This window comes from Pempheris klunzingeri, chromosome 18 (genome assembly GCF_042242105.1).
Source record: "Pempheris klunzingeri isolate RE-2024b chromosome 18, fPemKlu1.hap1, whole genome shotgun sequence".
Lineage (NCBI taxonomy): Eukaryota > Metazoa > Chordata > Actinopteri > Acropomatiformes > Pempheridae > Pempheris > Pempheris klunzingeri.
In genome coordinates, this window is record NC_092029.1 from 15822248 (window position 1) to 15848636 (window position 26389).

The 26389-nt window shown below is 40.2% G+C and overlaps 1 protein-coding gene across 1 annotated transcript in view; it reads left to right on the forward strand.

Annotated features, from left to right (window-relative positions):
* lama2 (laminin, alpha 2) overlaps positions 1-26389 on the forward strand; it is a 165835-nt gene that overhangs the window by 27625 nt on the left and 111821 nt on the right. The window contains exons 2-7 of the mRNA XM_070849929.1: positions 4512-4682; positions 6736-6848; positions 17367-17418; positions 18972-19162; positions 22519-22698; positions 24823-24912. Coding sequence (XP_070706030.1) covers positions 4512-4682; positions 6736-6848; positions 17367-17418; positions 18972-19162; positions 22519-22698; positions 24823-24912 — 797 coding nt within the window. The remainder of the gene's footprint in view (positions 1-4511; positions 4683-6735; positions 6849-17366; positions 17419-18971; positions 19163-22518; positions 22699-24822; positions 24913-26389) is intronic.

Sequence of the window (26389 nt, forward strand, 5' to 3'; positions counted from 1 at the left end):
GATATGTGTTCTGTTTGGGTTTCCATCTGATTTGAGCTGTTTGTCTATAGCCTAGCCTGGTGTCAGGTGTCCCAATTGCTGCCCACATCTCCATTTTTCTTCCAGCAGCTGAAATAAGTCTGCTTAATAATGGTTGTTTGCTCTGGTTGGAGAAATGACCAAGCCAATCGGAGATTTGTAGGTTGTTTTGAGAATGAGGATGACATCTATCTGTGAATGGCCACAAAAATGGCAGCAAATGTGGATTAAAGTATAGGACAAGTTACAAATTTGACCAAAGGGTGGCACGAAATGAAAAGTTATGTCTATGCATCTAATTCAGAGAGAGATCCATCCAATTCTAACCAAAAAGTCAATATTTGACAAATGACGCAATCAGCTGCTTCTTCTGGGATTAACAGGGTGCAATGCATGTCTCAGGAAAAAGAAAAGAAATGTGTGTTAAATTTGTAAAGGACTGGACTCTGCACCAAAGTGTCCCAGCTAGATTGATAGCAAACCAAAACATGTAGCTACCCTACAACAAATGGAGTTCCCCTTTGAATCCCTTGTGATTCTGTAAACCAGACAGGCAGAGCAGATAAGGAGCTTAAGACATTAGCTGTCTCAAATCAAGGTAAAATGATTCTATTAAGGATTGCACAGTTTCCCACACACGTTTGTATCCGTTTGGAGACTCTTCCAGGTTGTGGATCAAAACCCAGGGATAAGTAGGATGTTGGCTTGATTTCCTGGCAGAAGCAGGAGGCAGTAGTTGGAAATGGCCTTAACTAAGATATTTTATATACTGAAGTCTTGTTACAGGATTGGAAACATGACAATAAGATGGTGCGCACTATTTCTTTGCCCATGAAGTAGGTGCATGGATGAATAGATGCAGTAGGCATTTGTATATGTGGGTCCTGCATGCTGTTACTCCCTTTTCAAGCTTTATCTTTTGCCTGCTGCAGTGCTCCCCACTGCTTAAATTGGGAATAAAATGAACAAAAGAGTGCAGCGAACAGAGTTCAACCTGCTCTCCACTGACTGAAGTCTTTGAGATGTGGACCAAATATCAGACTTAAAATCTTGAGACATCCAAAAACTGTGCCACAGTGAAAAGATGGAAGTGAAAAGGCGATTGATTCAACATGAATGAAAGCGGCTTTATAATCATTACAGTGTTCAAGCTGAGGGACAGAGACCGGTTTCCCTTAGAATATCTATTTTTAAGATGGAGCTGGGAATAAAGCATTGTGAATATAGTGGTGTATGTGTGACTATAGTCTTGTTTACACTGGATGTTAGGTAACATATGGGAGGTGACTTTTTTTGTGAATGAATCATTGATATTAACAGGCAGAAACACTACCTGGATATGGTATCAGCTTATCAGTGTATTTGTTTAGATTTTGTCACTATTAAAAGTATGCAGAATTAGCTATTTGCAGTTCTTGTTTACAGTGCACCCTTGGATCAACAGACAACTGTCACTGGATCACTTTGATACTGAAAACTTGATGATTCTCAGGCAAGGCTGTGTTCAGAACTGTCTGACTACAAGACTTCACTATTTTATCCATGAGCTGTGTATCACTGCCACTGGTGCTGCTGCAACTGTTGACTGGGCTTGTAAACTACAATAACTCACTTCCCGTTGTTTCTAGGACTTCAGAAATGAAAAACAATTGGTCTTTGATTTTCTTCACCAGTTATCCATGTCTTTTGCCTGTCTGTCATTACGAGCTGGGCATGTAGTGTACTCTTTGTTGCTGGTCAACTAAGGAGGTTTTGAAGACTCACTAAGTGTGTGCATGTGTTTTAAAAACAAAATAATGAGCTAAAAAAGGTTAAAACCTGTACAGGGCTGCAGAATTGGACACTACCAGCATCTCTCCATTCAGATCAGTGTTAATATCGAAAGTATTTATGAATGCCGTCAAGTGTAAATGTGCACTGTTGTGAATTAGTATAGGATACGATGGTAGAAGTAAAGCTGCTTCTAATTTTGCCATTATCCAGTGAGTTTCCTTTCTGAAAACTGTGTTCTGGAAATCTGGAAAGCTCCCTCAGTGTTGTAGATTCTCAGATATCATTGCTGGCTGGTTTGGAAGCACGTGTATGACTGAATGCATATATGATATGTTGTGAGTATTTTTGTGGGAATGTGTACACAGTGTGTGAGAGAGACTCTGGGCGTCTCAGATGTTCTTCACAGTTCATCAGTGTTGACACCTGGCCAAACAGCTGGACTCATCTGTACCCACACACACACACACACACACACACACACACACACAACGTCCACACTTTCACAAATGCTTCTTTTATGTGTGTCTCTCCCTCCGTTCGATCTCCCCTTCCCATCTGTCTCCTTTGTGTACTGTTATTGTACACTTGTGAGTCTCTGTGTTTATGTTTGCAAGTCAGTGCACATGTTGTTTAACTGTAAAAGCTGTTGACCTTAAATCAGGCCTGGGATATCTGACGTAGCATGGTACGTGCATGTGTTTGTCTGTGTGTGTTTGCCAGACAGGAAATGTGAACCATGTGAGCAGTATGCCAAACATTCCAGTATTGTAAGTCCAACAAGCCTTGCCTTTGACTCTGAGACTAATGGGCCTTTACTATGGGAACAGCGCAGAGGAGTCACGCCTCGAAGCTGGAAAAAATACAAATTGCAAACGTTCTCATGGTGCATTTGTGTGGTGATGACATGTGGATGTAAATAATGATCAGTTTGTTTAGCTCTCTGGCTCCTGAAGTGATGACTTCCCTCTATTTCTTCATAAGATGAGCTACTCGCCTTGCTCACTGTTAGCAGTCACACATTGTATAGCATGTGCACTTACTACAGAAGTGCTTTTGATTAAACAATGTGATGCATGACAAAATGATCTGTATCTACATTGTTTTTTTTATAGTTACATTATATTTATTACCACACATGTCATACATTTTACTGAGAAATATTGAATTACTATTCAATAGCAAATGGAGCAGAAATGAAAACTAATCAGGAACTATTCTGAATCGTTCAAGTACATTTTCAAGCAAAAATGCCAGAAGTTCACTGGTTCCAGTTTCCCAGGCATAAATATTTGCTTTTCTTTGATCATAGTAGACTGAATATCTTTAGCTTTTCGACTGTTGGTTGACAAAAACAAGCTGTAGAACATGGTGATGAGCGTGTTTCACTATTTCCTGACATTTCTTAGTACAAATAATCGATTGGGAAAAATAAGTGGCAAATGATAGAAATAATTGTTAGTTGCATCCCTAATAGTAAGCCACTGTGACTTGCCAGTAAGAAACATGTCCAGCTGATGAAATACAGCAGGGGCTCCAGTACATATTTTCTTTTTCCCCAGGATGTTAGAAGAGGTTCACCCTGCTTTTACTGCCTTAATGAGGCCCTCATGGCTACAGCAGGCTCCCCTCAGTTGTGGTCATATGACTAGACTACAGGAGTTTCATATAATGGACTAGTTTTCTCATGGAGATTATGAGAATTTGATCTTCTGGAGATTTTTGTTTGATACCACAACCATCCACCATAAGGACACTAGGGAGGAAAACAAAGTAATGTTTGCATAGTATAACTTTATTCATGGCTTCCAGCGATATCCTGGATAAAATCTGTGTACTTTGGAGTGTTTTCCATAATATATGTTCCCTCCAAGTTTGCATTCTGTTCCAGCAGTGAAAAATATCCATGGACAGGACATGAAAAAAACTGCTTGAACAACATAATGCAAATGAATAGTCCTTTGATATAGTAGCAGTACACTGCCCAAAGTCTGCACAATTGAAAGCAGGCCAAAAAATGTTGTATGCGTCTTTTATCCAGTGATAAAGTGAATACAGCTCTCGCTATCTGTGAGGGGTAAATGATGTTAACTGCATGAAACTGTGCCGAAAATACCCGCAGATTAACTAAATTGGATGCTATAAAACACCTGCCCTCCCCCTCATGGTTGATACTAATTACTCATAACCTCAACAGACACACAAGTGTTAGCTGGCTCACTCAGAACAAGACGACACAGTTTTAATGATTTGAAATACAAACCTGTATGTAAAGCAGGATGTGCTGCATGTTCCTAATAACTGCTACTGTAGTGAGTTTTGGCGGTTTAACACATTTTTTGCTTTGAAGAAGAAAGGTGGCCCGACACCATTTGAACTGCTCTGAATGGACCTGAACCTGATAGACAACAATGCTGAGCTTTCTGCATTTTGTGTGCATTCACAGCTTAACCAGACGTCTTTGTGATCGTTAATTGATTTAAAGGAGTGTCTGACATATTAGAAAATGTCGCTGCTTGCTGTCAAACTCAAAAGATTGATATGATCAAGCATAAACAAATCTATTTCCCAAAATATCAGACCCTTTAACATTATTTTAGTTTGCTCCAGAAAGAGGAAACTGCTGCATCTCTATCTCTAACAGACGTCAGTGCTAATACATACAGCAGTTCATGTTTCGCTGTCTGTTTCTTTATTAACTGCCTGTGTGTCTTCCTTTCCAGGACTGTTCCCGGCTGTGTTGAACCTGGCGTCCATGGCAGATATAACAGCTAATGCTACCTGTGGTTCATTGGGTCCAGAGATGTTCTGTAAGCTGGTGGAACATGTACCAGGCCAGCCTGTTAGAAACCCTCAGTGTCGAATCTGCAACCAAAGGAGTACAAAACCATTTGGTAAGAAAGATCACACACACACACACACACACACACACACACACACACACACACACACACACACACACACACACACTGCACAGCTCTCCCTATTTGGGCATTACATTGACTTCTATTGATTGTGGACTGCCTAAACTAAACCCTTACCCCTAACCTGAACCAGGACCTCAGAAATGACATTTTGCTACATTAGAATTGAGCTCTGGTCCTAATGAGGACCACTGGTAATGGTGTTTATGCCGAAAAAGGTCCCAATAAGGACTGAAACACACACACACTTTCATATAGGCAAGACTTATAGGCATGGTGATTACAAAAATTAATCATGCTAGATTAGTTAATTAGAGCGCGATTGGCCAGATGTTAACAAATCATTTTGTCTGAAATGATAATTACTGAATGAACTGAGGAATCAATCACAACATGACAAGATGACAATGCAAAATTAGCCTGCGATCATAATTCAAACAGCCAACTAGAGAGTCAGTTATTTAGTCAGTCAGTGATGTAGCTAACCGCTCAGCCAGTCACACCACCAACCAATCAGGTAGTCAGTGAAGCAGTCAGTCAGCAAGTGAGTCCAATTAACTTTTCCCACTTGCTTTGCTAGCTAGGCTCAGTTACATCACCAGTCAGGCAGTTAGTCAGCCAGGATGAGACAAAAGGGTCGGATCCACTGCTGCAAAAAGGGGATGAGAAAGGAGAGAAGGGCAAGCTTGAAAAGAGTGAGGTGAAAAAAAGTGGTGAACTGAGACAGACTTGGTCATTTTAAAACACTTCTGTCTCCATTAATACAAAGACTTAGATTTATTACATTTGAGTCATCAGTTGAATGACTGACTTGCTCACTGTTAAAAGTATGGTTCCACATTTTGGGAAATTAATGCTTATTCGCTCTCTTGCTTTGAGGTAGATGAAGTACACAAATCATCACAGTGACAAGTGACACTGACAAGTTGCGTGCATCGTGACAATGGACACAGTGAGGGAAGTCAAGGGCAGGTGGCCAGGCTACCAGGTCTAGAAATAGCCCAGCTCATATATAACAGCCGTGTGTGAAGCTATGAGTTTTGTTATTACGTGCCACTTTTTGTACAAATGAAACAAATGATGTATAATACTAATTGGCAGTTGACTAATTGGCAGTCAGAGCTACTTGTTGGTGGATTATTTTGTTGCTTTGATAAACGGAGCCCCCTATTTCCAGTTTTTATAGTAAGCTGAGCTCACGGTGTCCTGGGACCAGCTTCATATTTAACGGACAGGTATTAAAGCGGTAAACATCTACTTATCTAACCCTCAGCAAGAAAGAGTATGTCCCAAAATGTTTAAGTGTTCCTCTCCCACTTTACTAGTTAGTCAGGCAATTGACTGATTTGTGGCATAAATGGCAGATTTCCGTATTTCCGATATTATTTACTTGCAATGTAAGAAATCCAAATTCTAGGTTGTTGCTGTTTTTATAAGGGAGCAGAGAAATTAAGTTTACCAAAGCGTATATAGCTCCTTCTATCTTGCTCTTGATAGTTGCCATGGTTTTTAACAGAAATGTCACGCATAAGTAGCCAGGTGACAGACAGCTGCAAATAAACCTCAACATCACATCTTCACTTAAAAACTTTCAAACACATTTAATACCCAATAAAATCCCCTCACATGGCATATATAAAAACTCCACATAGTGACCTTTTATATGTAATAAAATAATGTGTTTTATCTGCCTGTTCTAGTAAAGCTATTGTGTGGAGTAGCAACAGCGGCCAAGAGCAGATTCTGCAGATAGGATGACATTTTTTTGACTCAAAAGAGAAATAAAATCTAAAATAGAAGGGAAATCTATTATTTTTTTCTTCTACAAGTTATAAAATTGGGCTTTTGATATCTGGCCTTCAATGGTTGATATGCAAGGATTTTATAAAAAAGAGTGGTGAGGAACTTTTTCCCCTCAGAGCAAGGCTGGATTCGAGAATACTTAAAATTTGAACAGAATATAACAACTGATAACCTCTCCCTCTCTCACTCTGTCTTTATCTGTGTGTGTGTGTGTGTACAGAGCAACATCCCATACAGTATGCCATAGATGGGACCAACCGTTGGTGGCAAAGTCCCTCTATCAAGAATGGAATGCAGTACCACTATGTGACAATCACACTGGATTTAAAACAGGTAGATGCACGCACGCGTGCGCGCACACACACACACACACACACACACACACACACACACACACACACACACACACACACACACACACACACAAACTTGTAATACTATATTGAGGATATTCAGTTGACTTGCACATGGATTCCCTCAAGATTGACCCCGACCTTAAACTGATTCTCTTCTCTAAATGTCTTCAGAGTCTCAAACATTCACTCCCTGTAGCACTGAACGGTGGCTGTATAAAGTCCTCCTTCAAAAAGAATGACACGTCTGGTCGGCTTGAATTTATGTTGGTCGCAAAGGATTTTAATGGTGACTCGTCATAATTGAAATCCACTGCCATGAATCAAACCTGCCATGAATCAAACCTGACCACAGCCTCCATTCTCTGCGAAGAGGCAAACTACAAACCCTTCTCTGTTTATCAAGGTTCATTAAACAGCATCGAGAGCATCAATAACTGTTGTGTAATTTTAGGCTGCGTATTAAACATTTTGAGACAGCTGCTAAAGCACTTTTCGAACAACTGGTTCTGCAGTTTATTCTGCATAATTTTGATTCATTTGGGGGACGGAAGGATAGGTGGGGATTACACAGAGCCTGAAGTTGACTTACAGTAGCGCACATATATACACTTATATACAGAAAACAGCATTCACACAACATTACCCCATATGGGGAATTTTGAGGGACAATTAACCTCTAAATGCTATACAGGAAACTCTCTGGTGCTTGGTCCATCAAGGTCGTCATAACACTGTCTTACTAGATTTAAATGAACAAAGACACACACACACACGCACACACACACACACACATCAAGGTGTGGCAGTCTCAGCTTGGATTTCATTGTATATGCAGTTATAGCAATTACTTAATCATGTAAAGGTACAATGTGCAGCTCTTTAAATTATGTGTTTTTGTTTTGTCATCCAAGTAATTAAGCTACGTACTATTATTTCTGCCGTGATGGAATTAGTTGCACCAACTTTGCTATCAATCTTTTCACAAGCATACGTGTCACTCTTTAAATAATTGGGTTTCCATATTTGATTTGGAGGCTTGGCAGGAATCTCGGTGATTGAACGGCTGTGTGCTGGCATGGGATGATTTAGAACATCTAGTTTAGTTTAGAAGTGTGATTAAACAGATTAGACCACTAGATTATAATTATTTAGATGTCATAGAAAAAAGCTAATGAGGCTGAGACGACTCTAGTCCATGAGAGGAAAAAGAAGTTGATTTGCTTAATTAATCCCTTATTGGGAAAATTCAATATGTTCATTCAGTTTTTCCTCGCACAAAGGACCAAAAGGGAGACATGCAATGTGGTGAAAGATGCTACGGTGATATGGCTGCCAATTAACAGGTTCCCAAGAGTAGATAGCCATGCTGAACACCCTTCAGTTCCCAAGTTAAGTCCCTGTGGACTGAGCTACTGCAGCCCACGGTTCATGAAGAGAAGCCTATTGAAAACAGATAAAGTTTAGATTTGTTGAGAAGTGGCAAGGGCTGGAGATGGGACAAAGACTGAATATCCAGAAACAATGTGATCCTGGAGGGAAGATATTATTTGTTCACATGTAGATATTTAAGATGTCCTTCTGTTCTTAGAAATGACTTGGCAGACTTTTTAAAGTCCTTCAGACGGTTTGTCCCCCTCCCATATTTTCGGTGTCTGTTCACAATGCACTGCGGAGATGCCTAAAATTGATTTACTTGATTTGGGTTAGAAAAGGCATGTAGGGAAAAGGAAGACACATACAGAGAAATGAAAACATTAGATCATGACAAAGTAAGAGACCGAGAAATAAACAGGACATAACGCCACAATATTATGGGATATCCATTTTAGTTCTTTGTGGGGGGGAAAAGGCTAACAAATGGGTAGATAAGAGGCAAACTGAAAAGCACTTTGGATAAAAGCACTATATGAATGCTGTCTATTTACTTATTATTATTGTTAATGGTGTAACACCATTTCACAGGCTGTAAGCATCACAATTGTCTCTAGAGCAATAAAGGAATGGTTCGGTCTGCTGCTGCTATCAGCCTTTACACCATAGTTAAATAATGGGTTAACCAATAACACAATAGTGTATTCTTCAAACTCTCTCATACTTGAACAGTTAAAATGGCAAACCAGCAAGCAACTGAAGCAAAAGATTGAGGTGACTCTCTTCCTTGGCTTTATGTGGAATGATAAAAGTGGCTAAATTCATAAAGAGCAGAATCTACACGAATTGAACAAATCTGACACCAATGGTGACGCCTCCTCCTCCTCCTCCTCCTCCTCCTCCTCCATGTTGTAATACTGCTATGCCGTATTAGTGAGTTAAACAACAGAACAGAAGAGCTCACTGGTGATTGAGGCTTGCCAAAATGACTCTGCTGCAGTCAGCGCATTGTGTTACACTAAACAAAAGTCTTTGTAATAGATTTTTAAAAATATTGGAATATTTCAGTTCAGCCGCCTACTATTCACAGAGAATCAGATCTAAAGGCAGAGAGAGAGGGAGAACGGTCAAACTCAAAGGGGCAAAACTAAGCTGAGCATTATTTATTTATTTTTTTGCCATCTATCACATACGTGGAATATAATTATATCTCTGGACAGGAAGTCAAGCAGCAGCCATCTTGACATATTAATGGCCTCAGGTCCATCAATCACACCTTTCACCACAGTGTTGTGGCTGCAGAATATATATATATATGTATATATATATATATATATATATATACACACACACACACACACACACACTCCTAAATGGTCTGACACACACACACACACTTTCACACTTCTCACTGGAGTGTTATGGCCAATGAATTCATCTATTTGGTTATACACCCACGTACACACTTTCTCATTCACTCACTTCTGACCTTAATATTAGTGTGTGGAGCAGGAGACTGACATATACACACACACACGCACGCCGCCACACTACTCCTGCTCTTATCCTAGTCAAATTCCATTTGTAACGAGCACTTTCTTTAAAAGCTTTTTAATGCCAGTGTACTTTTTCTCAATGACCACCTACTAGGTCGACTCGGCTTCAGCGGCCATTTTCATGTAATGGCCCTGTTTGATGTGTCCACAGCATTGTATTATATGTGTTTATTTCGGTGACTGACTATAAAGTAATCATCGCTAAAGTTTCATTTTGGCTAAATGCCCCTCACTCCCATTGCCTTATATACCCAGTGTGTGTGTACATTCTTCAGTGGGTGTTTTGTGTGTGTGTGTGTGTGTGTGTGTGTGTGTGTATACACTCCCCTCCAAAAGTATTGGAACAGTGAGGCCAATTCCTTTATTTTTGCTGTGGACTGAAAACATTTGGGTTTGACATCACAAGATGAATATGAGACAAGAGATCAACATTTCAGCTTTTATTTCCAGGTATTTACATCTGGATCTGATACACAGCTTAGAAGTTAGCACCTTTTGTTTGAACCCACCCATTTTTCATGTGCGCAAAAGTATTGGAACATGTGACTGACAGGTGTGTTTTGTTGCCCTGGTGTGTCCTGTTACATTGATTATTCAAACAATAAATAGCGCTGAATGTCTACGTTCAGTTTCAGATATGGGTTTTGCCTGTGCAGACTGCATTTATAGTTAGAGGCGTAACCAACATGAAAACCAGAGAGCTGTCCATGGGTGAAAAACAAGCAATTGTGAAGCTGAGAGAAGATGGAAAATCAGTCAGAGTCATTGCACAAACATTGGCCATAGCCAGTACAACCATTTGGAATGTCCTGAAGAAGAAAGAAACCACTGGTGTACTAAGTAACAGACGTCGAACGGGTAGACCAAGGAAAACAGCAGCAGTTGATGACAGAAACATTGTGAGAGCTGTAAAGAAAGACCCTAAAACAACTGTTGACATCAGCATCAACCTCCAGAGAGCAGGAGAGAAGGTGTCACAGTCTACTGTTGGCAGAAGACTTCATGAACAAAAGTACAGAGGCCACACCAGAAGATGCAAACCACTCATTAGCAAGAAGAATAGGAAGGCCAGGCTGGAATTTGCCAAAAAGTCCAGAGACAAGCCTAAAAATTCTGGGACAAAGTTTTATGGACTGATGAGACAAAGATGAACCTTTACCAAAGTGATGGAAAGGCTAAAGTTTGGAGAAAGAGAGGATCTGCTCATGATCCCAAACATACAAGCTCATCTGGAAACACAGTGGAGGTAATGTCATGGCTTGGGCTTGCATGGCTTCTTCTGGGATGGGCTCATTCATCTTCATTGATGATGTAACACATGATGGCAGCAGCAAAATGAACTCAGAAGTCTACAGAAACATTTTGTCTGCCAATTTAAAGAAAGATGCAACCAAACTGATTGGGAGATCCTTCATGGTGCAGCAAGATAATGATTCAAAACACTCTGCCAAAACAACACAGGAGTTCATCAGGGGCAAGAAGTGGGAGGTTTTTAGACTGGCCAAGTCAGTCTCCAGACTTCAACCCTGTAGAGCATTTTACCTGCTAAAGAGCAGACTGAAGGGAGAAACCCCCCAAAACAAACCACAACTGAAAGAGGAGGCGGTGAAAGCCTGGAAAAGCATCACAAAAGCAGAATGCAAAAGTTTGGTGATGTCAATGGGTCACAGGCTTGATGCAGTTATTGCAAGCAAAGGATTTGCAACTAAATATTAAGTCTTTTCACGTTAATGTATTTTAAGTCTATCTGTTCCAATACTTTTGCTCACATGAAAAATGGGTGGGTTCAAACAAAAGGTGCTAACTTCTAAGTTGTGCATCAGATCCAGATGTAAATACCTGGAAATAAAAGCTGAAATGTTGATCTCTTGTCTCATATTCATCTTTTGATGTCAAACCCAAATGTTTTCAGTCTACAGCAAAAATAAAGGAACTGGCCTCACTGTTCCAATACTTTTGGAGGGGAGTGTATATGTATATGTATATATATATACTTATATATGTTTGAGTCTTGATCGCTCCAACAGAAAGCTATTTACCCTCCAGTGCATTGAATTTCCCTAGCGACCTCAGTCATCTCACTCAGAAAATGAGTGTGTGTGTGTTGTTATCGCCTGTGACATCACCACCCTCATTTCCTCTTTTGTTACTGTTGAGCCTCTCTGGATAGAAAGACTAAATAATGAGAGAGTGGGAGCTGAGGGTCCATGTCAGTTACTGTGTGCGTGTGAGAGAGACAGTTGATGTCTGTGTATGTTCTTCATCATTTTTAGATGAATTCTTGAATTATAATTTGGCATGCAGGTGCGTCTGACTTAACAATCAATGTAAAAGTCCTCCGCAGAGACTTGTTGAAGAGGGTTCAGGACCGTCTCTGACTTCATGAGAGCTCAATTCTGGTTATTTTTTAAGGACTTATTTCCAAGTCTAAACAGGTTTTTTAAATATCAAATCATTCTTTTTATTTTTCTTATCATCCAGTCATTTCATATTAAACAAAAAGTTTTCAGCCCTGTGTCTCCAGTGTGTGAAGTCTTGTGTGGCCGTAGGGTTAGGCATTACTATGCATACAGATTAAGAAATTACTAGTAAATGTATTAAGACTATTTTTACCATGAGGGGTTAAACTTGCCTCGCTAAGGCAACAAGCTTCAGATGAGATTCAGTAAAATTGCAGTTATTATTATGGAAATGCAGCGGCCAGTATGATTGATGGACAGTTTGTCCGACGTGGTCAAATTGTGCACCGGCTCTGCTCTCTTAGGGTGGGGGGAGGACCTGGCAGAATGATCAGGGTCCTGAAAGAGGCTGTCAGTCAAAGTGCTTTCATTATTCACAGGTCTTAAATACCTGAACATGCACACATGGACACATGCACTCATAAATACTCACAAAGACTAGCATAAAGGCATGTTACTAGCAAAACTACTACCTCGAATTCTTAAAAATCTATTTAGGATTGTGTTTTTTAATGCTAATCGTAAATTCTAATAGTACACTGCCTACCTGTTGAAGCCAAAACATGCAAATCACTAATCAAAGTTAACCAACTAGAGGGAGACAAATTCTGTGCATGTCCTTAAAATGCATTTTTTTCATAAAAAAAATAAACTGCATTTGTGCCCAGCGAAAGCTTCCTAAGGGGAGATGGGTGGAAGTTCAACAATTTGAAAACCTAAGACGACATGGAGCATTTAGAAAGAGAGGATTCTGAGTGAGCTAACTGACGTTATTGTCACCAGCTCTGAGCTACCACAACAAATGGCATATGGGGAGAAATGCTGGATGGGGTTTACATTTCATTGTTTGCCAGCCATGTTCTGCTAAATGATTTGGGAGATTTCTGTCATATTTTCTTGCTCCTGCTGGGAAATTCTCCTTTTCCTGCCTTTAGTGCTGTTAATTTGACTGTGTCTGTTCACACTCTTTTGTTATTCTGCTGTTGTCTATCATCAACAGGGGGTCCCAACCAATGTAACTTCAGAAAGTAGTTATGAATATGCTTAGGATATGCTTACTCGTGTTGGTTATGATCCAGACATACGCTGTAATCAGCCCTTATGATCAATAATAGTCGTGAGGTTACAATATATTATAAAATGAATTATAAAATAATACTTTGAGGCAACAGTGCCTTTCTGGAGGTGAACATCGTACGAACTCAATCAGAGTTCCCTGCTCTTTTATTTTCTTCCTACTGTCATTCCATTGTTGTTGTCTGTTGGACTGGCTGAACTCTGTCGCAATGAGCCTCTTTTAATGGCATTTTCAAGCATAAGGATGTTGGACATGAACACACAAAGCCCGAGGAAGCAGACCAATGACAATGCTATACTATTTATCTATTATTTGAATATCAAAATGACTGAATATCAAAGTAATCACAGTTGAGTTCATTACAGTGTACAGTCGTCGTCCTGTTCAAGGACACCTTAATAATGCAGATGAAATTAGTTGTTATCAGGACTCGGTGAGCCTTTATCTGCCACATTTAAAGCTTTATAACATATTTGCTTGAATGTTTGAGTTTCTAAGGTTACATAAACTTGATATAATCATCAGGAACATGAGAATGAAATGTGGCCACAGCTTTTAACACAAGAAAAAAAATCTTCATTCATAACAGAGAGAAGGTAAATTAAACATCTGCTGTGCCCAATGAAACTTTTGTTGGTCTATGTTTGGCAGTAGCTCGGGCCAAAGCAAGAATGTGGGGGAGATTGCAGCATCTGGTGTTTTGTGCAGACTAAAGCCTATTTAAAAAGCTTAAGGCCAAATTACGACCAAGTCTGTGAGCAAGCCCGTTCGTGTTTGCATGCGTTTTTATTCGTGTGTGTAAGTGTGTTTTTGGCAGTTCAGACATGGAGGCAGACTTAAAGAGAATGGATTTCAATTGGCTGTTACACACCAGACCATTTTCTCAGTTTTATCCAGAGGCCATTGTCTGTATATGCTGCACTCTGCTGCACCCTCTCCACTGTTAAAGCCAATGTGACACAATAATTTTACAGTTTTTTTTTTTTTTTTACTGTAAATATTGAACTCTTTTCAAATGTATTTGCTGCAGAGCTGTCATGAGACTGCCATTCAAAGTACTGCAGCATTTGAAACATCTCCATAAATTGTTTTTAGCAGCAGCTCAGTGGAAATGCAGAACGATCTTGCGATGAGATGACTTTGTGGCTCCAGTGAATATCTCCTGCTCCTATCTCCCTTGCCTGCTCTAAGTTTGGCAGGCGGGGATATTTGATGATTCACACTATTTTAAACTGAGCCAAAAGCTACTTTATTAGCCCAATGAGATGTTAACACATTTTCTCTTGAAGAGACAGTAAATTTTAACAAGTCTGCATCTGTTGCTCTGATTGCATTTCCACCTGTGTGTCTGCATGCCTGCGTGTGCTTGTTTAGAAACTCAAAAGAATTCAGTTTTACGTTTCTTTTTGTCATTCTGGTCTTATTCCTTTTTGTTCCCGATCAGTCGTTTCTGCTTTTGTGTGCAAACACTCTGCGGCTATAATTTGCTGCAATACTAAGTGGAGTCGGAGTTTGATGTCAGTCTATCTGGCCAGAGAAATTTTAACACGTCTCCGCGTGAATGGCCTGTAAACACCAGCTGTTCAGTGAAACCGCTGCCACTGTGTGTCCAAGTCACGCTGAGACAAAATGGATTCTTCACAGTCCATTTAATCGTGGGCAGCCCAACCATACTGGACACAGGGCTTAAATGGGCTGATTGAGCATTGAAATAAACATGTTAAGTGCTCATTTGGCTTTTATGCTAAAATAGATGCCAGAAGCCATTCTCCGGCTTGTCATGACTGTTTCCTGTCAAATGTGCGCGACTTCTGCAGTGAAATACTTGAGAACTACTGTATGTGGAGATGAACATTATTTTGTAGTGTTGTGAGTATTAAAATCACTCGAGATGTAAAAATAGGAGACACTTGTCATAGCTAGAGATATACGCAATTGTGTGGCCTTTATAGATTTGATGAATAATTTGCCTCCACTCCTCTGCAATGTCAACACCTCTATCTGAAGTAATGTAATACAAAAAATATGCCAACTTAGTCAGTTGTTTATTTTAGAGTCACAGAATTATTCATCAGTGCAAAAACAAAGTACAGATAAGAGTCTGGGGATAAATGAGTCACTGATTGTTTTACACTTAATCACTCAAGTCCAACTGAACTTCTTTAGAACACACAGATCTGCTTCGTGCTCTCCTTTTGAAATGAAAACCTGCATTCAAGAGAAAGAAATTAGTGTTTTATATGCAGACGGAGAACTTCTTTCCATATTGCCGGTTTCATTTTACCATTGGCATAATGTCAGTGTTCTGCCATAGGCTGATAATAAGAGACATGAGCTAGACTGGGCATGAAATGTCTTTATAGAAACAATACTGCGTGGCTTCAGTTTTCAAAATCTTAATTTTTTGATTCATTTATTTAGTGGGTTATGTTCTTTTTGTCCAGTCAGACAAAATTTTGTTTACTTCATTCGAACCTACATTAACAAGGTCTCAGATGTAACCTGATGAAACTTCCAGACACTCTGCTAGTTTGAGTTTACAGTTTAGTCTCAAAATTGCCAAACTATGCTGCAGTAAAATAATAAGTACAAAAATTAATAAACCTGTTTGAAAAGAGAATCTGGCCAATTAAATTTTATTCTGTGATATGTCCATGATGTGAACTCGCCATAGACGTACCTACCTGACATTAAATGTCATGGATGCAAGATAAACATTTATTTACCAGCTGTGTAATTTTTTGCACGACAGTTATTGGTGTGTTTATTTGTTGATGCTGTGTTGAGCTTTAGAGGGAAAAAAAATCCCTCGTCTGATCCACATCTGATCAAAACGGAAAATGTGACATGCTGCAACTCTCCCCACACACACACACACACACACACACACACACACACACACACTGCATTAGTTAGCTGTGTTCATCTATGTTTAGCTGCTGGAGCTGCTTAGCTGTCCCATAGCTGTCACCATGTTACAAGCTACCGCTGAGAGCTCTCTTACAAACACACACACACACACACACACACCATCCCGTCCTCAGTGTGAATACAGGTAACATTGACTCTTTGTAGTGGGTTTGAATGACTGCTATAAGGTTACACTTTCTCACACACACACACACATACACACGGTAGCTTTCTCCCTATTCTAATTGCTGCAATGTGACACTGCTTCCCACATCACGAGAAGAAAGAGAGATAGGATGGGGTGAGAGAGGGGGTGGTGAAGAGAGTCGGGGAGTCAGCATTTGACCTATATTCGCTGTTTGTCTGTCTGTCTAGTTGGTGATCAAACTGAAGGAAAGTCGGCCTGAATAATAAATACCTAAATACATTTAAAATTAGTTTGAATATTAAAAAGGTGAAGATAAAAGAACATCAGTATTTCCAATTCTAGATAAAAATCAGGTAATGAATATCCCTCATGCAACCCTCACATTCACCATAGTCTTGATTTACTTCACTGGCTTTTTGAGTTTCCTACCCATTTCTTTTCCGTCCACCTTCTGCTAGTACACTTATATTCTGGACTACTATCACCAACTGTTTACTGTGTTCTCTTGAAGCAGAAAACTGAAGTTTTACAGTGTGCGTGTGATAACATAGGAGGTGACTTCATACAAAGCCTATGAACTACATGCATCTCCAAATTCTGAATGTGAAATGTATGAACTACACAGTGCCCACAAAACCCCCACAATGGAACAAAAAAGCAGTGCTCATGGTATTTTGGCTACTTTCTGCTAAAAAACCCTCAATGCAAAATGGTGCATTTTATGGATCAATTAGTTGTGCGAGATTACACCAGTCAGCGATGATCCAAACTGCTGATGATTCATACGTTTCCGAACTCTACAGTAAATGTTCACTTTTCTACAGGGAGTAGTAGGGGATTAAACAACAGAGTTGTCAGACACAGCTACAATATCTGTGAGAAGTAAGTCAGTGAAATGAGTTTACACCTGTACAGTATATTATAGACTTTTTTATTTTTTGCATTCATTCTATGTTCTATCTCTGTTTTCCAGGTTTTCCAGATCGCCTATGTGATTGTAAAGGCAGCTAACTCTCCTCGCCCAGGTAAGCATCCGGCTTCATAATTTGTAATTACAAAGCCACACACTGTTCCAGGTGTTTATGTTATTGCTTTGATTATACAATGAAATGATTACTGAGTGATTAACGTGCCAGCTACAGACTTATTTTCAGTCTCATAAAATGGTTAAATACAGTGAAAAAGGCGTTTTGAGGACATTACCCCCCCCCACACACACAATCAAAATTATTTATCATTTTTGACATCAATTATAGTGATTATTGCTCTGGCTTGTGGAAGCTGACCAATCAGAGGCTGGGAGGGGGGGCTTAAAGAGAGACAAACTAAAGTGGAGCATTCAGAAAGGAGTTGAAAAGAGCAGTATGCACAATATGAGAAAAATATGTGTTTTTTGAACATTAAAAGAAGTGGATCTAGCTTCTGCGTCTGAAATGTGAAGCAAATGCGAAGGTGCCATAAACCTGCTTTCTTTCTAAGGGCCACTGCAGAGGGCCGATTGTATGGAAATCAATGAGAAAATTATCCTACTTCTCAATTGATTAGGGCGGCTCCAAATGAACCAAGATGGCGACAGCCATGTAACCAAGATGGAGACGCCCATATCTAACTCCCAAACTCAAGCTTTGAAAAAGCAGTCTAGAATTCAGTTGTGAGACGTCATGGTGACTACGTCCATTTGTTATAGGAATGAACCTGAAAATGAGCATAATATTTCTCCTTAATGTGTTGTATTAGCAACACACTAGCCGTAGACAGCTAGCATAATAGCTAGCATGGGCAGCAGGCCATTCAAGGAGTAGATGATAGATACTTGTTAATATTTTCTTATTCACAGATTTGACAAAATAGTGGATTGTCATTTTAGTGGTGCGTCAAACATTTTTCCATTGTTTTCTACTTATAAAGGTATTAGACATCCTCCTTCAGTATCCGTAACATTACAATAGATTTTTTTTTAATTTATACTTTTTTACCTTAACTAACAAAGTTGGTCAGGAACCATTTCTATGCCAAATTCAGTCTGATTGTCTCTTGGCAGGAAAACACTTGAATAGCATTGTGCTTCATCATGTGATCATCAAGTTGATGCAGCAAACAAGACCTATGCCATCTGTTCATACACATGGATGATAGACAAAAGCATGCTGAGCAGTAGACATAAAAGTAAAACCATATGGATGCACTTGAATGTATTTTTTGTTTTCACATGCCTTTGCAAATATTGAAATTGTGTTATTGTTTTACAAAGACAAAGACGGCCAGATTTTGTGTTGTGTCATTGTGTTGATGGCAGTTTGCAGGCTTTCTGTTTAGTACCATCTGATATGCTTTTTCGTTTTTCATTTACTGGACCACCTTACTTTACATTCAATTAATTCAGGAGGTGGAATATCACAGTCTAAGCGATCAAGAAATATGTGGAAATGAATGTTCTGTCAATTCTCTATGTATTTTAAGTAGGGTGACCTAAACACAGTCCATCATTATTTTTTATTGATCTTTTCTCCCCTCCACATCACACATTAGAAGTATTTCATCATCATTTTTTCTGTCAATACTTTTTTTTTGTCCACAGGTAACTGGGTTTTAGAGCGTTCAATAGATGGTGTGACCTTTGATCCCTGGCAGTACTACGCCACCACAGACACAGAGTGCCTGACAAGGTTCAACATTAATCCACGGACAGGACCTCCATCCTACACAAGAGACAATGAAGTTATCTGCACATCTTATTATTCAAAGATCCACCCTCTGGAGAACGGAGAGGTAACACCGCAATGCTACTGTCACTGTAATTTCCAGTTGAGTTGGATTTAGTTTTGGGTTGATTTGGATGGTGCCAGTGGGAATTTGATAGGACCCGTGCTCAGTTGGATTGAATATGTTGAATTAAAACGATAGTTCGGCTTATTTGAGGTGGGGTTGTATGATGCACTTTCCATAGTTAGTGTATTACCAAACTGCCCCCTGTTTGGAAGAGCCGGCAGTGTATGCTATATTTAGAATATTTTCAATGCTTGACATTGCCGTCAGACAGCCCTTTTGACGGGCAACTGAATTGTTCAAAGCCACCAGACTCTATTCACAGATAAATCATTTTTACCTTGCAGAACATGGGAGTTGCTTGTCTACTGCTCCCTCTACAGTTAGTTTGCTTGTGTTATTGTGTGACATTGATGTTTCAAATGGTTAGATTAGATCCAAAGTAACATGTTAACAGGCTAACATGTACATTGAATGTGGCAGCGATAGCACAGCGAACTCCTGTGGAGGTAAAAGTAATGTTTTTGTCAGTGGAGTCTGGTGGCTTTGAAGCGAGTGGGAACAGCTTCAGTTCCCAATCAAAAGGGCTGTCTGATGGCAATGCAAAGCAGTTTTCTTTTTTAGGAGGGCTTTGTTTTAGGCAGCCAAAATACGTTTATCTGCTGATCTGGTCCATAGCACCATAGCATCTGTGCCCAAACTAACTACTACTCTACTGTAGGTAAAACACTAACTCTGCATTTGCAGAAAGGAAAGGCAAAGTAATCCAAAAATGGAGCAGGAAAACTCCAAAGCAGGCTGAGATTATAAGTAGACAGGCAGGGCAAAGATAGGAACTCTGACTATGAGGCGCATAACATGATCTGGGAAAGAGAGTGATCTGGTGGACCAGTATACATACTGAGGGACTGGAAGAGGGATTAAACTGAGTTTGGAACGAGAAAAGATGTTGCTACAGTGCTGCAGAAGCGGACATGAATAATAAGCAGAAAATGTGAAACTGTATTAAGGAGAAACTCAACTCGTGACACCAGGTCAAACTGTATAAGCTCACGTGAAGACATCAGTGTAGTTTTCTGAGTGGAATAGATACTGAAATGCTACATGCTTACAAATTAAGTAAATCGGAGCTTGTTCACTAAAAGTGGGTAGATTTCTTTTCAAATGTGGACAGCTGTTAATTTAACTCTAATTGCTGATGGGAAAAGTGTGTTCCAATTTATTGAAAACACACACACAGACACACAAATGTGCACACGACTGTTTACTGTTATGTTGCTTTGATCAGCTGTGTGTATGATTGCACCCAGTAAGAACAGAGGGGCAAGTCTGCTATAACTGACATTAATGAAGAGAAAGAAGACTGCAGAATACACACACACACCCACACACACACTTGTTGGTGGCTAATTGTTGATGCCTGTCTGTGTGTATGCGCTTTCATGGGTGCTGGTGTGTGTGCTTGCATGTGTGTTCATTGTGTGTGTCTTGTGTGTTTGTGCTGTGTGTGTGTCTGTGTCCTGCGGGGGAGCGCTAGAGGGGGTGCGAGCTGGGAGATGTCGAGAGCTGCAAGTAACGACGGAGGTGTCTGTCTCTCTCTCTCTCTCTCTCTCTCTCTCTCTCTGTATGTGTGTGTCTGTGTCTGTGTCTGTGTGTGTGTGTGTGTGTGTGGGGTTGACAGCTCCCTAGCCGTCTGATCACAGTGAAACCATAATGAGTCGTAGGCGATGTGTCACAGCACCGCACACACATTCACAATGTCACCCCACCACCCATCACACACGCACACATACACAGCCATCTCTTTCGCTACTTCCAAGTGTGCAGCTTGCACCCATCAAGTGTTCTCCCCTGACACACACACACACACACACACACACACACACACACACACACACACACACACACACACACACACACACACACACACACACACACACGGTCAGCCTACTCTGTACGACTTTTTTGCAGATGCCAAATGTTGCTTTTGGCCACATTAGAGAGACGGATAGATGGACAGATGGTCACTCTGTGTGATGTATCTGCTGATTTGATTATTGGTAATAAAGAATATACATTATCATTCCTCCATGTTGATTTAAAGGCAGAGCAAGTCTATTAAAATATAAAATGTCACTTTCTTTGGTAGACACAAATAAAATGTCTACTAGTATTCATCAAGGTGCTCGGATGGAAAACCCTAGTCATGCATGTGAACTGCCGAACAGTGGCAGGGTGTTAACCAGTCTCCTGCATGAAAGTCTGAGCTGCAGACGTGTCACACGCCCATCAACCACCCTGACCTAGACATCTTTACTTTTTGCCTTGCTACATATAAGGAGACCATCCAGACTGGTCCATGACTGGTTATATAGAATTACTGAATGAATGGAATTAATGTGATATTGCAGGTTTGTTCTTTTGCTCACATTGCGCCTGTGAAAGATTTTTCCCCAACCCGTTTCCCACTTTTCTAGTGTTCAAATGATTAATTTCAGCCCATTGTTTTGAGTAATTTGTTATTTAAAACATAATATAAACTATAAAACTAAAAAAACACAGGCTCAAGTTGTGTAATTTGTATTCAACAAGGTTAGGAGCTGTTAAAAGAGGTCAGCCCTACTGTGTTAATGCGTGATGTTTTCTTCCTAGTGTTCATTTCTGATTGGTGCAAGTCACCTGTTCAGAGTGTGAAAACAGCTGTGCATGATTAGGTCCTCTAAGCAGTGACTGACTAAGCACTGTTACAGTGTGGAAGACCGGGTCAGACTGCTATGCAATTCCATTCTGTGAAAGTTGTGCCACTAATGTGCGCGGCCATAGATGAACTGTGTTCTTAGATTAACGATTTGTTCTTAAAGGTTTTGTGTATTTCCTGTAGACTCCCATAGTGCTGCTTCTAAAATCAGCACTTGGAATCTAGATGGCAAACACTGCAGCACAGAACCCCATATATTTTTCTCACTCTTTAATTAAAGGTGTTACATTTCAGCATCTTTTTGAACTTCAGTTATCTTATTATCTGAATAAATGCGCCTCTGTGCAAATACTGAAAATAAATGACACCGTGATTGAGGCTAGTGGTGGCCTACATTTTAAAGTTTTTATTTTCTTACTTTTGTTTTTAAATTTAAGAACAAATGTGTCATAAAAAAAAGCTTCCTGTTACAAAAAGGTTGTTCCTACTCATCCTCCTCCTCCGTTTACATTTTCTGTGTCTTCGGCTTCACTGAAGAGGCTCGTCACTCCTACCACCATCTGGCACTGTGAAAAACTAAAAGCAGCTTTAATGTTTGTCTTCGCACAATGTCTTAACTCTGCTGTTACATGTCACTACTTTCCTGTCTGTCTTTCTATAGATCCACACATCTCTGATCAATGGCCGTCCCAGTGCGGATGACCCGTCCCCGACCCTGCTGAACTTCACCTCCGCCCGGTACATTAGATTGGTGTTTCAGCGAATCAGGACGCTGAATGCCGACCTCATGACTCTAACACTCCATGACCCCAGAGATATCGACCCCATCGTGACGAGACGGGTGAGGCTCAACACACCTGCACAGCACATTCCTGTCTTTTCTTTTATGTTTCAAGATTATAAATATGTGCCAGGAAAACGACAAAGACATAATTTCATAGTTTTCAAATGATGTTAAATAGAAAGTATAATTATGTATCATAATTGTAAATAGGTGTGCTAGAGATTACTATTAATATACTTACTGTATCTTAAAGTAATGTCTGAATGAAGGGCTTAAAGTCATAACTATGAGATCCAGAGTTTACTCATACGCTTGGTTAATAGTCATAATTATCAGCTATTAAGTCATAACTATGACTCAATATTACAAGGTACTATGCCTAAGCAGTGATTTACTAAAGCTAACTATTTACAGGTAAGATTTATTTTAAATTATCAGCCTTAGTTTGTCATAATTTATTATTTGTTTAGATACATTTTTCTTGTTATAATGGTTTTCAGTGCAAGTCAGGGGGTTTAATGTTGACGACATCAGTATATCCTTTTTGTATTCATACTCATTCAGAAGTAGTAGAGCTGAAAATAGCAGAGATTTTACTGTAACCATAAGATTATTCTAACCACACTATTATGCGGTAGCCGTAGCAACCATAAATAAACAGGTAAGGTGACTACAAACCAAATTTAACTTAACTACACCGCTCAAAAAAATAAGGGAAGACTTAATTATCACAGTATAACACCAAGTCCATTAAACTTCAGGGATATCAGTCTGTCCGCCTAGGAAGAATAAGCGATTGTGAAGAAATTTCACCTGTTTTGGTGCAAGTGAAAGTGAAACAGGTGCACTGGAGTGGTAACAGCAACCCCCAAAAAGGGAATGGTTTTGCAGGTGGTGGCCGCAGACAGCTGCTCTCTCCGTGCTCTCTGACTGATTCTTCACTAGTTTTGTGTCCTTGTCACTACTGGTAGCATGAGGCGGTACCTGCAGTCTATTCAGGTTACACAGGTAGTCCAGCTCCTCCAGGATGGCACGTACATACGTGCCGTCACAAGAAAGTTTGCCGTGTCCCCAAGTACAGTCTCAAGAGCAGGGAGGAGATACCAGGATCCGGGCTGTTATACGAGGAGAGCTGGACAGGGCCGTAGAAGCAGCAAGACTGGTATCTGCTCCTTTGTGTGAGGAGGAACAGAAGGAGCACTGCTTGAGGTCTACAAAGTGACCTCCAGCAGGCTACTGGTGTGCACGTTTCTGACCACTGGCGGACCTTACGCTGGCCAGAGTGTGGCCAGTTCCTGGATGATGAAGGCATTGATGCAATTGACTGGCCCTCATGTTCCCCAGACCTGAATCCAACTGAGAACCTCTGGGACGTTATGTATCGGTGCATCTGACGCCACCATTAGCACCACAGACTGTCCAGGAGCTCACTGATGCCCTGATCCAGGTCTGGGAGGAGATCCGTCAGGAGCCAGCCAAGACATTGTCAGGAGTGCATACAGGCACATGGGGGCCAAACACACTACTAGTTGGATCAGACTGTGATTTCAGTTTTTTACTTTGATTTTCAGTGTGATTTTTTTAATCCAGTCCTCAGTCGGTTGATGATTTTGGTTTCCATTGACCGCGTGTCGTCATTTTGTTCTCAACGAATTACACAATGTACAGTAAAGATTTTGACCCTCAATATTTAGTTTTTATCGAGATCCGATTTTTTGAGCAGTGTAGATGATATGGTACAGCACATTCATGCCCTAGTTGTGTTACAGTACAGTCATTTTTTTTCTTTAGACTTATAAATCAAAAACAATTTTGTTTTTGGCACAATTATATTTGGATCTAATATAGTTCATTAGATGATGGCAAACTAATAGGCAACTGTAGCTCAGGAAGTACTCTAGAGTAAGAGAGGGTGAGAGAGAGGCAGGTTGGATTAAAGTACTATGTAATTGCAGCTATTTACCATTTACCCGTAACGGTGTTCAACGTATCACCAGATTCGATGCTAGACTCACCATGATGACTGATAATTTGTTAGGTCAGGGCATCTTTTTCAAGTGTAATCACCACTGTGGCAAGTGAGCACAGTCTTGTTCCAATACTGCCTTTTAAACTGCTAATATGCTCATTAATGCTGTCGTACTTATTAAAATGTTTTCTCTCTCTCACACCCTCTTTCAGTACTACTATTCAATTAAGGACATCTCCGTCGGAGGAATGTGTATCTGTTACGGCCACGCCAAAGCCTGTCCGCTCAACACTGCTACAAAGGTAAAATCCTTAACTCTGTCCTCTCAACAATAGCACCACGATAACTGAGCTCCTCCATAGTGTTGAACAGGAGCAAAGAGCACCCTCAGGCACCAGCTTTTTATCTACCACATTTATACCAAACTTTCTGTGTGTGTGTGTGTGCGCGGGTGTGTGTGTGTACAGGGGACACAGGTGACATAGCGAAGCGTTGTCTCCCATGTCACTTCAAACAGTGGAGTGTTTGATACCAGACACCTGATCTTTCCCTTTCTCTCTCACCTCACTAACACACACACACACACACACACACACACACACACACACAGAGGGTCTTGTGTCCTTTACATGTCCTGAGGCTGAACCACGAGGACTAACTCAGATGTGACAGTGTTGTCTGGTCCCTTGGTGATGATGTCATTGACAATAAGTGATGTCACTGACGTGTGAAGAGCTCCAGTTTCTTCTTTCCTCGTCTCTCTTCTTCCCGTCTCTAAAGGCCACATTAAAAGCGGTGCTTTACAATGAGTGTACAAGAGCAAACAATTACCTTTGACCATATTTTCATAGGCTGACATACTGCACATAGACTTGGGCAGTTTAAGTGATTTAATCCAACGCCAATCACAAGTATTTTATGTTTCTGCAATACGTTTTCAAAAGCATATTATAATAGTTTTCATTTATTTCCTGGCATTCTGTAAAATGTAAGTACAGTAATAAATTAATCTGCTGAGATTCCAAACTTGCTTGTAATACATCACATTTCTTCCATTTAGTTTTGTATCAAACTTGCGTCACTGGATTCGGTTGTCTCACACTATACATGAACACACTAGACTTTTTGAGTCAAGTCCAAATATTCAGATTGGATTGAAGTGCAAAGGTACCATGGAGAGTCAGGCCCAAGCAACGTTCAAGTCCCTGCAACATTGTTTTCTTACCATAGTGACAAGTAGCTTTGAAAGTGGTTAAATTATGTTACTGCTTTGCATTTCTGTTTGTTACTTGCTGCTTTTTAATGTATGATGATGAGGAGTAAAAATAAGACCTCTTTGAGCAGATGTATTTGGTCCAACAAAATAATGCATTTTTATTCAAAACCCTGTATTTCTAAACATGTTCCTCATAGTTTAACTGCGTTCTGCCTTTTTTTTTTTTTTACCTATGAACCTGAGTTTTTTTTCTCTAGCCCTCTGCTCCCAGAAGACATTTAGCTCCTTTGCTTTGATACAAGCTCATCCATCCATGCAGTAACGTCCTGGGCAGGCGTTCAGAAAGCAGAAAAGGTGGAGACCTGTGAGATGATTTGTTGATGATTGTCTACAGAACATTTGCTCAGATGCATGCTCAGTACAAAGGCAGCCTGGAGCCAGAGCTGCAGCGTTGTGTCTCAGATAAAAGGGGCAAATTCACTTGTGCCAACAAATCCAAACTTGGCTCTGGCTCTGCTATTGTACTGCTCTCCTCTCAGTTCAATCTGGCAACCTCTCCAAAT